General features: G+C 38.4%; 1 protein-coding gene across 26 annotated transcripts in view; it reads left to right on the top strand.

Annotated features, from left to right (window-relative positions):
- The window catches only part of ATP11B (ATPase phospholipid transporting 11B (putative)), a 109,001-nt gene that overhangs the window by 15,370 nt on the left and 78,663 nt on the right, over nucleotides 1-14,968 (top strand). For all 26 annotated transcript variants that reach the window (XR_013543263.1, XR_013543260.1, XR_013543261.1 and 23 more), the window contains exons 2-3: nucleotides 7,583-7,699; nucleotides 9,841-9,930. Coding sequence is in view for 15 of the 26 variants with exons in the window: in XM_078389798.1 (XP_078245924.1) it covers nucleotides 7,583-7,699; nucleotides 9,841-9,930 (207 nt within the window). In the remaining 11 variants the exon portion in view is untranslated. The remainder of the gene's footprint in view (nucleotides 1-7,582; nucleotides 7,700-9,840; nucleotides 9,931-14,968) is intronic.

Below are 14,968 nucleotides of genomic sequence, written 5' to 3'. Positions count from 1 at the left end.
ACTTATGAATTGCCTTAGTGGGTCACAGCTGTTCTATCTGGAGAGTCTGGAATATCTCCTGACAATTTTGACATTTCCATATGTATGCCACTTCCAATAACAGTACGAAGCTGGCAGCTGGAAGTGAATATTGTCAGTCAGCCCTCCTTTTGCTGAGCACTTAGACTTGTAAGACTTGTTTCTCAGGAACATCTGTTTAAAACTTTCTAAACTGTTGTCTTCAAACTAAGATCCAAAATTCAGCAATAACTTAACATAGCTCTTGTGTAAATTGACTTCCTTATGTCGATACATGCTACACTACTTCAAAACCACCTGCTTTGCATCATCTGGGCCTCTCTGCATGTGGCATACTACTAGATCAACTTATTAAATATATGCTTGCCATTCTTCTCCATCAAGTTGAAGCATAGAGTATTTGTCTCAAGCAGTTCATAATCCAAACACTTTGTGAGCTAAGAACTGTTTCTGTGAGTCGGTACGTGCTTCACTACTATCCAATAATGTCATCACTATCTCCTTTTGCTCCTTAATTCTTGAACCGGGGCTGCTCTAGACTATATTTTATCTGTAAGGCACATTAGCTTCCAGCTGACCGGTTGTCACACTGCCGGCAGCTGCTTTCCTATTTTGACTTTAGCGAAAGCAGAACTCCAGTCTGATATTCAGGCTTAGCAAGCTAAGGCAAGTGAGGGGGAAAGGATGTTTGCTTTGAGTCTGATCAAACCACCCACACTCCAGATCTTCATATTAAGATAAAATCTTTATTAAAAGTAAATGTATGCGAGGAAGAAAAGGCAGATTGTATTGGGGGAAAAAAGCTTCTTATCTGTGTTAGCCCTGAGAATTCACAAGGATAAAGTCATGCCTGGAGGATGCTTGAGTAATTTTTGTTGAGGTTTTCCAAGGTGACAAAGGCTAACTTGTTTAGTAGGGTTTGCCAAGTAAGAGAGCATAAAAGCTGCTTACTTTATTCTCTAAACGTATAGAGTACACATACACAGAGAAATTACTCTTTTTAAACTGCTTGGCTAGGTAAAGAGTCTAGAAAGGTATTGATCAAAAGGATATGGCTTTCTGTCTGCCTTACTAGGCTGGATCCATCAATATCTTCCTACTTTGGAGAGGATTTTGAAAAAGGAAGTCTGTTCTGGTATTCAAAAGGCTGAAGGAAGCTAATTGATACAGCTGTGGTGAATGGAGAATGAGAGCAAGCCCAGCCTCACACCAATAAAACCTCTTTTCAGGATATGTTCTCACAGAACAGTGGTTCCCATCCTTGAGCCCTTAGATGTTCATAGACTAAGATTCCCAGAAGCATTCACCACTAGCAAGTATTGAGATTTCATTGGTAAATTTTAGAACTGTGAGTGAAAATGTGTTGTGGCTTTTGAATAGTGATGGTAGCTTTAATCAGGGAATAAAGCTTATCTTGGAACTGCAGTGCTGGAAGGGACCCTAGATCATTGAGTCCAGCCCGTCTTAAAGAGGCTCAGTGGAGAACTGAACTCCCAACCTCAGGCTTCACAGCAAGATATCAAAAACATCAATACAGTGGTGCCTCGCTAGACGATGATAATCCGTTCCACTGAAATTGCTGTTTAGCAAAATCATCGTCTAGCGAAAAGCATTTCCCCATTGGAATGCATTGAAACCTGTTTAATGCATCCCAATGGGGAAGAATCGTCGTTGTCTAGCGAAGATCGGCTATAGGAAAGCCGCTTTGTGAACCGCCAATCAGCTGTTTAAATAGCTGTCTTGCGAAGTTTAGGTCGCCAGAACACCCATTTTGCAAGCATGGAGGGAGCTGTCAAAATCGTTGTCTAGCGAAAATTGGTTTGCAAAGGAAGGACCAAACATTGTCCAGCGAAAATCCCCCACTGTTTTGTGAATCGCTATAGCGGTCGCAAAAAGGCAATGTCTAGCGAAAAAACTGTCATGTGGGGTAACTGTCTAGCGAGGCACCACTGTACATGAGTACAGATATGGATTTCCACACACTTAAGATCCTAAATTTGTATATGCACACCTGGCAGTTCAATAAGAATTTAACTAGTGAGGAAGTGAAATTGGATGTATCTCTCCTTACTCCTGTTGATTATACTTTGACCTCGATGGATGAATGTGTATTTTTTCCCCCTGTTGGCCCTGAGATCTTTTAGTTTCTTAACTAATAGTTCATCCTTTGTTTTCAAAGATGGCCATCTCCATCAGATTCACCATTTAGGGAAAAGAAGAAGAATTGAGTGGTTAAGGTTGAACAGTAGCAAATTGATGAGCATGGACGTGACTACGTAGCCCAATACAAGCCCAGAAGGTACTGAAGCAGTGGGGGCAAGTTAGTTGATCCCGGACTTGTTCGGCTGTTAAGAAATTAAAGCATTGCTTTATCTCATCTCTCTTCCTTTATGCATCCTTGATTCTTTTGATTTTGAATTCTCCAGCCCCTTATTTGACAGTGTTCCACCAGACATTTCAGTTTTGAGTGAGAGCTTCCCTATTGACATGGTCTATATCAGGTTCTTTCAATGTTGTCTTCAGTGTATCCTTGAATCAGTAAGGGGATTGATAAAATATTTAAACATTTCTCACTGCAACAAGTGCTAGGGCAGGAGATCAGCTTTGAGAGCAATGAGAAAAACTATGTAAGAGGCTATGCATTAAATGTCAGAACTACATTTTTGTTGTACGAGGAATTGTTTCACATACTACAGTATTGTTTTTTATAAAATTCCAGTCCCCAGATAAAAAATCTTGAGCCATCTTTTTCTTCAAGAAGAGTACAAGCGAACATGGGTTAGGTCTTGTTTCGTAGTCTCTCTGTTATTTACCATTCTATTTACAAATGTGCCTCTTCAGTTATAAAGCCTGGAAATTTAATTGAAATGAAACTATGAAGAATTCTTAACAAAAGACTCAAAACTGCAGATTTCTAATACATCAACCAAACATCATTGGTTCCTTTCATTGTGCTTACAGTTAGAAATTGCATTCTTTAACCTACTTGGGTTTTTTCCCTTTCCCTTTTTATTTTGGGTGAAAAAGGGTGATAGCACTGTAAATCTGGAATACGAAAACTGTTTTTTTTTAAAAAAAACAAACCTGTAACTGAAAATTGTAGCACCTTTTTAATATCCTTCAGTAATGACTTTGGTGACCTTATTTCTTTGTACAGTACAGTTCTATTGTCCCCTATCACTTTAATCCTGCATTTATAACTACATTTAACCCTATACCTTTAGCCATACCTTTTAGAAAAAGCCAAGGAACATTTTAATAGCTTGCATTAAGGTTTTGAGAGCCAGCAGATAGCACTAGTTTGAACTCATCTGACAAAGCACTTTTTGAAACACAAGGTCATCTCTGCCTGGCAGAATGCAGGTGACACATTTATAGCTAAGCTCTGTTATATGTAAACTTCAGTTTTATTGCTCACTGAAAATATTTTGCCGAGGAAATATTTCATAAGTCAAGTGCACTTACGGTTGATAAAGGGAGTAACGTGTGAATGCCAGCCGACTTTAATTAAATCCCCCTGTTTTGTCAGATTTGGGAAATAAACTGACTCCATAAGAGGGGTGTTTTTTTTTTTGTTAGTGCCAATTTGAATCTGCTTAAGATCTCTTCATCAGTAAGTAGAAGCAGTAGTTCAAGGACTATGAAAAAATGCATCTTCTTTCAACAGTCATCATTTTCATGGCGAAACCTTTGTTTTTTACAACTTGCAAACTGAAATATTAAGTGGTGCAGTTTTAATGGAGACTGATGCTTGTACGAGAAGCATCTTGCTTCTGCAGTGAATTCTGTCTGCCATCTTTAGAAGCATAGAAAAAAATCTGCAGTCCATTCTGAATATTGAAAACAAAATCTCTTTATGGTTATTGTGGGTTTTTCGGGCTTCTTGGCCGTGTTCTGAAGGTGGTTTTTCCTAACATTTTGCCAGTCTCTGTGGCCAGCATCTTCAGAGGACAGCAAACTGTGTCCTCTTTAGTAAAACAACAGTCTTTTATGGGCACCTTAGAGGCTGGCAAAGATACTATGGCATAACTTTCATGAACTGTGCTTTGACAAATACAGTGGTGCCTCGCTTAGTGATGTTAATTCGTGCAGAAAAAATCGCTGCTAAGCGATAACATCACAAAGCGAAAATAAAAAGCCCATTGAAACACATTAAAACGTGATTAATGTGTTCCTATGGGCTTAAAACTCACCTTTAAGCGAAGATCCTCCATAGCTCTGCCATTTTCGGTGCCTCTAAAGCAAGAACTCAGTGCCTGAAAACAGCGGGTGGTCATTTTGTTTACCCGGCGGCCATTTTGAAACCGCCGATCAGCTGGCCGAAAATGGGGGCTTTGCGATGATCACTTCCCTGTGATCATCGCAAAGTAAAATTCCCCATAGGGACCATCGCAAAACGATCGGTTTTGCAATCGCAAAAACAGCGTCGCTAAGCGATTTCGTCGCTATATGGAGCAATTGCTATGCGATGCATCACTGTACATTATTCAGTAATGTAAAGGTTGTGTATGTTTTAGTCGAAGGGGGTAGAATAGTAGAGATGTAAGTAGATTTAAACTGCAGAAATTCAATTCTTTGTGGTGGCGAGAGTGGTAGTCACTCACAAAAGAGTTATTGAATGATACAGAAGCTTTTTGAAAGATGGGCTACTTAACACCTATGTTTTGATTTTAAAAAGCCTTCAGGCTCCAGAACAGTAGATGCTCTTGATGAATTATTGTTAAGTTATTTGTTGTTGTAATGTGGTTTTAACATTCTCTGTTCAGGAGTGGCAACATTGAGTCTCTTACACAAGATTTATATGTCGTGTTTCTCACTTGAGTTATTGTGACTTTGATAGAGCTCTGTTCATTCTTTGAATATAGTTCCAAGAGTTAGTAACTGTCATCAACCTGTTGCAAAGTTTGAGTGGGATATACGTTATTTTGATCTACCTATGCTGCAGGGTCAGAAGACCAAGCAGTCGTAAGATCAAATCCACGCGACGGAGTGAGCGCCTGTCGCTTGTCCCAGCTCCCGCCAACCTAGCGGTTCGAAAGCATGCAAATGCAAGTAGATTAATAGGGACCACCTCGGTGGGAAGGTTACAGCGTTCCGTGTCTAAGTCGCACTGGCCATGTGACCATGGAAGATTGTCTTCGGACAAAACGCTGGCTCTATGGCTTGGAAACGGGGATGAGCACCGCCCCCTAGAGTCGAACACGACTGGACAAAAATTGTCAAGGGGAACCTTTACCTTTACCTATGGACCATAGAACAACTGCTGAAGGTTTCAGTTGATATTGAAATGAAACTTCCCATGTTGGTACACTTCCATGCAGGGTGGATAAAAATAAATTATTTTTAAAATTGAAACTGATTTAAATGATGATTTAAATAAAAAAATGATTTTTAAAATTTAAATTGTAAAAAATCCAATTTAAAAAAATTTAAACCATGATTTAAATCAACAATATAAATTGAATCCACCCTGCTTCCATGCACATTGTTCTTTAATAACACCTATAAATACTTATATTTGTTGGTTGTTGTGGGTTTTTCGGGCTCTTTGGCCGTGTTCTGAAGGTTGTTCTTCCTGACGTTTCACCAGTCTCTGTGGCCGGCATCTTCAGAGGACTGGAGAAGGAACTTACACTTACATTTGTGTTCGTATTTTCTTATAACTGTTTGTGAGATGGGGAAATAAGGGTTTTTTTCCCCCTAAAAATGAGGCCCCTTCAGAAAAAGACTAGACATTTAATAAATTTGGAAAATAGGACTCTGCATCTTTGCATAATCCTGCCCATGACAGTTGGGTAGCTCTGCCCAGGAAATTGGTGAGTACTTTGAGAGGCCTCTGTGAATGCACACATATGGGTATTGTCTGCGCCTGCGCTGACTCTCTCGGAAGATTCTAGAGCTAAAAGTAACAATTTTACTGTATTGTCATGAACTCTTGAAGCAGTGAGAATTCCCAAAGCCCAGGATCAAATAGGAGAATGTCCTCACAAACCGTCAAATCCTGTGCAATGCACAACATTCTGGAGTGTATCAAAGTGAGACATTGATTTAATGGCATAGGATTTTAGAAAGGAAAGAAGTTGGGTTGTGGGAAGTGTATTTTTGCCATTGGTTAACAACTAGTTTTGCAAGAGGATTGCTTTGAGGAGGTAGTAGAACAGTATTTCCGAACCTTGCATAAGGCAGGAGATGTTGGACTGCGATTCCCAGAAACTTCCGTTAGCACGGCTGGTGGTGAAGGTTTCTATGAATTGTGGTTGAAGAACACCTGGATTACCTAAGGTTGGGAACCATTGCATTAGAAGTCAGGCAAGTGTCTATAGTTTCTTCTCTGTGCCAAATGAGAGGAATATTTAGATATGTGTGAGAAGAAATTGAAGTGTACAAGAAAGGGAGGGATCTTCCTTTCTCTCCTCTCTCAAACCTAGAATCCCGTCTGCTGTTAACTGTTTCTGGAGAGATGCATGCAGAATATTTAGCCAGTAATATAGGGAATGTGTGATGTTTTCTATTTTAAGGAGTACAGTACTAGATCCAGGTCCATGGAATGTATGAATCTCCCATTATGAAGTTCCACTTCATGTTCTCTAAAACAAATTGTTCCTTCCTGTTTATTTTCTTGATTATGGCAACAAGATCTACCTTATGTGTATCCAAACATTTGTGCTGATGAATCATCATCAATCTTGAATTCCTCTTATGTGCTTTGGCAGAAAACCAGTCATTTTGCTTACGTTGCCTGCAGGCACTATTTTCCTATGATCATTGGGTATTTTGTGACACTTGCAAAACTCTTAGGGCACACTCTAGAGGTTAAAAGTATACAATTACAGCAGACCACCTCACTTACACATTTAATTTGTTCCCTGTTGATGGTTGTAAACAAAGAAGTTGTTATGCTGAACTGTATTTTCCCATGAGGCACAATGTGAGGACAAGGGTTTGGTTCCGGCAGATGTTCATGCCTAACAGTTGTTTATGGGTACTATTTTTTTTCACTTCTCCATCATACCTTCTCTCTCTACCTTGTGCATTAGATACTCCAGTGCAACCTCCATTATCTTCTGCTGCCCACTTCCTCTGTCTAGCAAAATGTTGTCACACTTGGTAGCATGCCAGTTTAGAGCACCAGTCACAGTGGTGGTTCTAAAAGTGAGTTTTGGAGAGTGTATTGAAATGGTTGTAAAAGCAAAGGGTTCTGAAGGGAGTGAGCTATTATACATTGGGAATCCTCTGTAATCACTGTTTTTAATTTATTTATTTTTTAATCAGTAGATCTTTCAATTCTAGTCTTCTTATGCTCAGTTCAGCAGTTGTCTTTCGATTAGGACATTATTAAAAAGTTTAGAATCTTTGTAAAGTTATAAAAGTAGTTTTGGGATTATGTATCTAGGTACAGTAAATGCTGGGTTCAGAGCCATTAAACAGAGTAATTATCTTTTAGTCTTACTTGTTTGCCTTTGTGAGAATGGAAGGGTAACTTAACCAGGATTCATTTGTGCAGAAATGTTGTAGAAAACTTGTATCATTTTTAACTAACTAATGTCTTCTTTTTCTCTTTCAGGGTTTTGACCCACCTCATCAAAGTGATAACCGAACAATTTATATTGCAAATCGCTTTCCCCAGCATGGCCATTACGTTCCTCAGAAGTTTGCAGAGAATAGAATAATTTCTTCTAAGGTGAGAATAACCTTAGCATCTACATGCTTACTTTCTCACGTATGCTTGGTAAAGCTAGGTTTTGACTGAACATGTCTTGGTGGCCGTATAAAACGGACAGTAAAAATCAGCTCAGGCTTAAACCCCATAATAAACCATACCATCAAGCTTGTTCACCTACATGTCATTTAGCGCAGGCAATTTTTATTGTAACAGCCATTTTCAAACACATCATTTGAATACAAAATCTTCTTGAATGAATTGTTACAGCATTATAAAAACTTTTGCATTACTTGATATTAATGTAACATTTCTTTGGTCTTTATTGGCAACTTGTTCAAATTGTTGTCATTCCTTCCTCTTAAATTTTGGAGTGTAATTTGACAATATGCTGCCATCAGCCTATCTAGATTGTTTTGACATAAAACTTGGAGGTCCTAGCAAAGTGAATCGAAGGCATATGTCTGTAAACTAAATGCTAACTTAAAAGGTTTTTCTATACAGACTGATATAATTGCTTCTTCCAGTTCATCCATTGAAACAGGAATTGGCTGGTGTGATCTGCAGGCTGCATGCCCCTAGATCCCTGTTTTTTGTTTGTTGGTTGGTTTTTTTGCATGGTCAGAGGTATTGATAAATATCTCCATGTGTTTAAAAAAAGCAGTGGAGACCCCAAAATCTGGCAAAATGATGTTTTCATGATCCTTACAGGGGGCTATTGTGGACCATGTGAAGTGGAAAATTATGGGGCATTGGAGGGGCAGGGGTAGCTTTTGTAAGATCTTGGACAGGAGGGAGATACAGGCCAAGATCTCTGGAAATTGCCTTTTTCTGCTAAAAATGCATGCCATCTAGATTGCAAGTTCTGTGTCTCCACCTTCTTTTTCTGTTTCTGCTTAAGGAGTAAGTGTGTACTCTGAAAGGATAAGAAGGTAAAACTCCCTACCACAACAAGCCACTGCTTGTGAAAATGAATGCTGAATAAGAATAGCACAGCATTCGTAGTGATGAGCACCATCTTCAATTACAGTGGTGCCCCGCATGATGATGATAATCCGTTCCATAGAAATTGCTGGCTAGCCTTCCCTCTCTTCCTATGGCTGTCTCATTCTGCCCATGGGCCTCTCGATCAGCTGATCGGTGAGCCACTCATCTCCATAGCCTATCCCCCGGCCCTTCCTCTCTCTACCTTAGCCACTGCCACCATCCAGCGCCACCGCAATCTCCAGCTGGCCTCTGCAGCCACTGCCTGCAGTAAGGGACATTGGCTGCCCTTTGCAAAGATGGCGGTTGCGTCTTCATTTAGGGTAGGTGAGTCATCCCCATCTGTAATCATGTTTGAGTTATGTTTGAAGCATTATATAAAATATCACAAATGATATATTTCTCAGAATAAAGAAGCTGGTTGAAAAAGTAAGCACATGTAAGAGTAGTCAGTTGACTAGATGGGTGGGGAACAATACAGTAAATAAATAAATAATGTTAATGGCTAAAGGGAAATGTAGGATTGTATCAGTAGTTTCAGTGCAGAAGCACAGGTGTTACCAAAGGCCAGCATTATAACTGGATTCAGGAAGAAATAGTTTCATGAACAGTAGCCATTGATGGTTCCCACCATTAGTAACCAAACTTTAGAGATTGTCCCCTAGATTCTAGGTGACCAGATGCCAGATGTGAATTATATTTTTCCCTTTGCTTTATGGCTTTTTTTGCATTGTTTTTCTTAACGTGCAGTGTGTTTAGGGAAGTGAATTGGGTAACAGAAATATTTTGACAAGAAGATGATTTCTATCCTGCTCATCTAGACCAAAGATTGTACTCTTATTCTTAAAATGTTTGTAAATGCATTCATTTTATTGCAAAGTTGGTGGTAGGGGATCTTGTTGAACAATGATTGTCCAAAATGCTATTCGGTTTCTACACTAGTGCAACGCAGGTGGGAAAAATCTTGCTGGTGAACGGCTGTATTTTAAAGATATTATTATAGGCATTTTCTGTTGTACACTGAGTTACACTTAATTAGGCAGTTGAAGCAATTCACCCATGGGATTTATGGCAATTGTGTTATGCCTGTGTAACTTCAGTAGGGATTTTGGCCATTGTGTTTTAATTGACAGGATATCAAGCAAATGTATTTATGTTGTTGTTGTTTTCTTTTGCAGTACACTGTATGGAATTTTGTTCCCAAAAATTTATTTGAGCAGTTCAGAAGAATAGCCAACTTTTATTTTCTTATTATATTTTTGGTTCAGGTAAGTTGTGCTACGAGTCTCTTAAGCATGTATAACTGAACCATGGTGTGTGGGAAAATTGCTTTTGAGTTTTTAAAAATTTCATGTATTCGTGTGAGTGTGTTGTTTCATGATGCTTCAAATCTTTTAAATGAAAAAAAAAGGAAATCTTCACATTTTCCAAGGCTGAGTTACAGAGGGCTTAGTCCATTGATGATTAGTTCGGCAGATTCATTTTCAGTTACTTAGATTGTAATTAGAAAGAAAGGGAGAACCGCAAGGGCTTTGTACCTAAATATCACTGATGGTGGAGACACAGTAAATAATGCTGTACTATTCCAGGGGAGAGGAGGTGATCCTTGTTTAGTCCTTCACAGGCTTGAAGGTCACTGAATGACTCACTGATGTTATCATTCTTTTAGATGTTTTAGAGTGAAGGTGTTAAGAACTCCAATGGCTGTTTAATTTGGTGGAGCATAATTTGGTTAGCCTGGCAACAACACTGCAATTAAGTGTTGAAAGCCAATTCTTTTCCAAGTTAAGGACTGGCACAGCATCTCACTAAATATACTTACCATGTATATGGTAAAAATTCAAGGAACCTAGAATTGACACAGTTGTCAGGCTTCGGCACTGCAACCTAAATGCATGGTGACATGAATTAGCATCACTGTCAAAATAGGAAGGGGATTTTTTTTAGTGTGCTTTGATTATCCTATAGGGAAGTTTTCAAAACCTTGTCAATAGATGCTGCGCTTCAGAACTGCAGAGGTGGAAAGGACCCTATAGATCATCAAATCCACCTCTAGGAGCTTGTGACTCAAAATACATCTGCTTAGTCTGCTTTTTATTAAGAATTTAAATAGTAGCCTCCCTCACAAGCAAGAAATGCAACTTGGTGAGCTCAGGAACAGACAATTTAGCTGTTATTTTGCCCTGCTTACTTTTGAGATTATATTGTCTGTCTTTGTTGCCTAACCTGTCATAGAATTATGACAGAGACGAAGAACGTTGTTAAAGGCTTTGAAATAAAAGGTGTGATATCTTAGGTTGCCTGACAGGTTTTAGTGTCATCCATGACAGTCGGGTTACTGATATTAGACAACCCATCCCGTTTACACAATACTTAAGTGGTTAGAGCATTTTAGACCAAAGGCTCTCAAACAGACGTTTCGAAGTCTATAAAAAGAGACTACATTTTGTGAAGTGCATTACCAAAGTGAGTACTATTAAATTCTTTAAGTCTTTCTTGATGAGGAAATTCCTGGGTTGAGCAACAGACATGGCTTGATTCCTAATCGTCAACTCATGTCTTCCATTTTAAATTCTTTTCATCTCAGGGTGGATTTGATTTAAATTGAGTCGATTTAAATCATTATTTTTCAATGTGAAGAGTGATTCTTGCTGGTAGTCATAATCTTTAATATTTGCAACCGGATGAAGATTTCCTTTATAGAGTAATAACTTGTCAGATTACTAAAACAGCTATATCAGAATTAATTGTAGTTTAATAGGTTAATCACTCATATTTGGAGAACTACTTAAATTGTTTTATTTAACAAAAATAACATATAATTTATATATTCTTGTATCTGCTTAATAAATAACAATGTTTATTAACTGAAGTGGTTAAACAAAATATCTTTTTTTTAAAAAAATAACTTCAAGCTATGTGAACAATGACCCCAAGGTTTGTAAGCTGTTCAGAAGGTTTCACTTTTGTTTTTACTGCTTGACCCTCCTCACACTTAGAGCCTGGTACAGATGTATTTCACTCCAAACAAACTTCAAATTTTGCATTTAAGGGAATGTGTTCATTGTTTGTAAATAGATTTGCAGGACGACAGTAGAATTGAGGTTTTTCCCCCCTGAACTTTGTTTATTTTATACTATTTTAACTGTAAAAAGGTGCATGTTATCTCCACTTGGGTAACTTAGATTAATTGAATTAGTTTACCAAAAATGTAAATATTCATGAATAACATACAACCTTGTGCTGTTACATAACTAAGCTCTATTTCCTGCTGTATAACCTTGGAACTATAATGTATCCTAAATAGAAAACTATGTTCAGATAGATTTTTCCTCCAAAAGCATTTCATTAAAATAAATGTGATTAAAATTTTAAGAAATCATATTTAAATTTGTTTAAATCTGATATTTTTAAAATCATGAATTTTAATCCACCCTGTTTAATTTTATTAGTTCAGTGGATCCCAACCTTGGGTAATCCAGGTGTTCTTGGACTGTAACTCCCAGAATCCCTGGCCAGAATAGCTGGTGGTGACGGTCTATAGGAATTTTAGTCCAAGAATATCTGGATTACCCAAAGCTGGGAACCACTGATTTTAATCGAACAGTAGGCCATATCTATCCCATCATAGTACATTCCTTTCCAAGCAAGGGATGTATATTTCACAGACATTACAATGTCACAGAACCTTACTTTAGCAATGTAGGAGGGGTTTGTAAATCCTCTGGCAAGCTCCCTGGTCCTAATTCTGGCTCTGATTAGATCTCTTCCTAATTGTACAGTGGTGCCCCTCTTAACCATGATAATATGTTCCAGGAAAATCACTGTTAAGCGAAATCGTCGTCAAGTGGAAAAAAAACCATTGGAATGCATTGAAAACCAGTCAATGCATTCCGATGGGGGAAATACCTCATCGTCCAGCGAAGAGCCTCTATAGGGCAGCCATTTTGGGACACCTGTCTTGCAAACAGTCGGTCCGGAAAACAGCGGGGAGCCATTTTGCAAACTGCCGATCAGCTGTTTCTAGTCATCGTCTACTGAAAAAAAAACAGTTCCCGAAGCAGGGAACTATTTATCGTAAAGTGAAAAAAACCCCATAGAAACATCATTTTGCGATCACTATAATGATCACAAAAAATCATCGTAAAGCGATTTTGTCGTCAGGCAGGGTCATCGTCAATTGGGGCACCACTGTAAACAAGGGCTGAAATCCTGTTACTTAGCAAAGTAAGTTGCAATTGGAGTAGGCCCATTGAATCACCTGGGATCTGGGGAGTCACCTGTTCCATATGTTCCATTGATTCAGTGAACCTTAACTCTAGTTGTGACTTGCTCTTGCTAAGCAACAGGATGTCAGTCATGGTCAGCTAGCTAGTGCCACCTTGTTTGACATGGTAGGGAGGCTTTCATGTGCTCTTTTTTGTGCATGAACACACACCCTTTTGTAAACTGCTGTTCGTTTATTTTGAGTTAGTTGCTGGTTATATTTTGTCTTCTAAATGCTAGTCAGTTCACTGTCTTCAGAGAGGTCTTGTGGATTTCACATTAAAAACAGTATGTTAAAAATCCATGTCATAGCAATTTTAATCAAAAGAGCAAGTGAAAGGACAGAGCAAATGAAAACAGTTCATGAAACAACTAAAAGCGGAAACCATTTCTGGTTTCTCAGTAAATGTTTTATAGATCTTGTTTCTCCCACAGTCATTTAGCTTGTCTGTACAAGTTAGTGTATAGTGATGTCATCTGAAATCCATTGTGAATTATTTCACTAGGATTTCCTCTTGGCTTTTATCTGTGCATTTCAAAAGTTCTGTTGAAGCCTCTTTCTAAGATGTAAAAATAGATTTTAGTAAGATGGGATTCTTAACATGCTTTTTTTATAAGCAGCGCTTCCACAATCTTCATTGAATAGCCATCATGTCAGTGTATTCTATTTCACTTTGCTTCCTCATTCGGCTTTATCACTATCCTTACTGTTCTGAACTCTTATGCTCATAATTTTTGTTACGGAACAAATTTTAAAATTTTAATATACAGTTTCATTGCAATCTTCCTTTTTGCAAATAAATATTGAGGGAATGACATTGTTCCATTTTTTTCAGCCATTTAATTGAATTTATACTTTTCACTCATTTCTCTTTCAGAGGAGTTTAAAGTGGATTTGTTTTTATTATTTTGATTAGTAGTTAATAAAGAACGCGTAAAACAACCAACAAAAGTGAAATTTGAAAATAAAATAAAAGGAAGGGAAATTAAAGAAAAAGGCTTGCATAAAAGATTTGAATGCTTTTATGAGGCCTTCCTGAAGGATTTTACTTCATTTTAACTAATTACTATCTTGATTATTTCAGAAGCAAAGAAAACATATTGTGTGAAGTTTCTTACATTACAATTCTCAGACGTTAATGTTATTTGCCATGCTGCTTTTATCTATTTCAGTTCTATTAGTAACTGCTGGATTGTTGTTTTTACTGTAAGTTGCATATAGATGCACAGTGGCCAGGATCCTGCTGCACGAGTGCAGGAATGCAGCTAGCCCCTCATTAATGAACAGCTATGACTTCCTGCCAGTTCACTTAAGCAAGCTTACATTGGAAGTTGATTCTGGCCAGTGTTTCAAAAATTAGTCACTAAAGTTTTAAAGTTTTATGTTAGAGAGGCTTACGTTCAGCATCCGGGTAGCATCCTGTCCTGGTAGTGTACAAAATTAGGCTGGCTTAGCCTTAGCAATAGAATGGTACAATTCAGCTAAAACCAATCCCAACTATAGTTTGACCCATTGAATCATACGTGTTGATTTACTATTTGGCAGTTGATTTAATGGGTGTACTTGTGTAATTGAATTTAGGCCTTTGGAATCTTTGTTTGTTCAAAATATTTTCAACCCTTCTTTCTCCATAGAAAGGACCGAAAGCAGTTTTGTTGTGTTGCTTATGCTTTACTTTACTTTACTTTATTTGGACTTATACCCCGCCCCTCTAGACAAGGTCTGCTCGTTTAGATACTAAAAAAACATAAGTGACATCAAAGCACATTGCGGGCAGTAATCCATTCAAAAACCTTACTGAGGCAGCCAGTCACTAAGGGAAGGCTTGCCTGAAGAGAAAGGACTTTGCCTGCTTGGGGAAGGACAGCAAAGATGGGGGCTAGTCTGGCCTCCAGTGGGAGGGAGTTCCAGAGTCTGGGAACAAAAACAGAGAAGGCTCTCTCCTGTGTCCCCATCAGATGCACCTGTGAAGGTGGTGGGACCAAGAGAAAGGCATCTCCTGATGATCTTAACACTCAAGTATGCCATAAAGGGAGATG

The sequence above is a fragment of the Pogona vitticeps genome, chromosome 3, assembly GCF_051106095.1.
Source record: "Pogona vitticeps strain Pit_001003342236 chromosome 3, PviZW2.1, whole genome shotgun sequence".
Lineage (NCBI taxonomy): Eukaryota > Metazoa > Chordata > Lepidosauria > Squamata > Agamidae > Pogona > Pogona vitticeps.
This window is presented reverse-complemented; position numbering and strand designations above follow the sequence as displayed.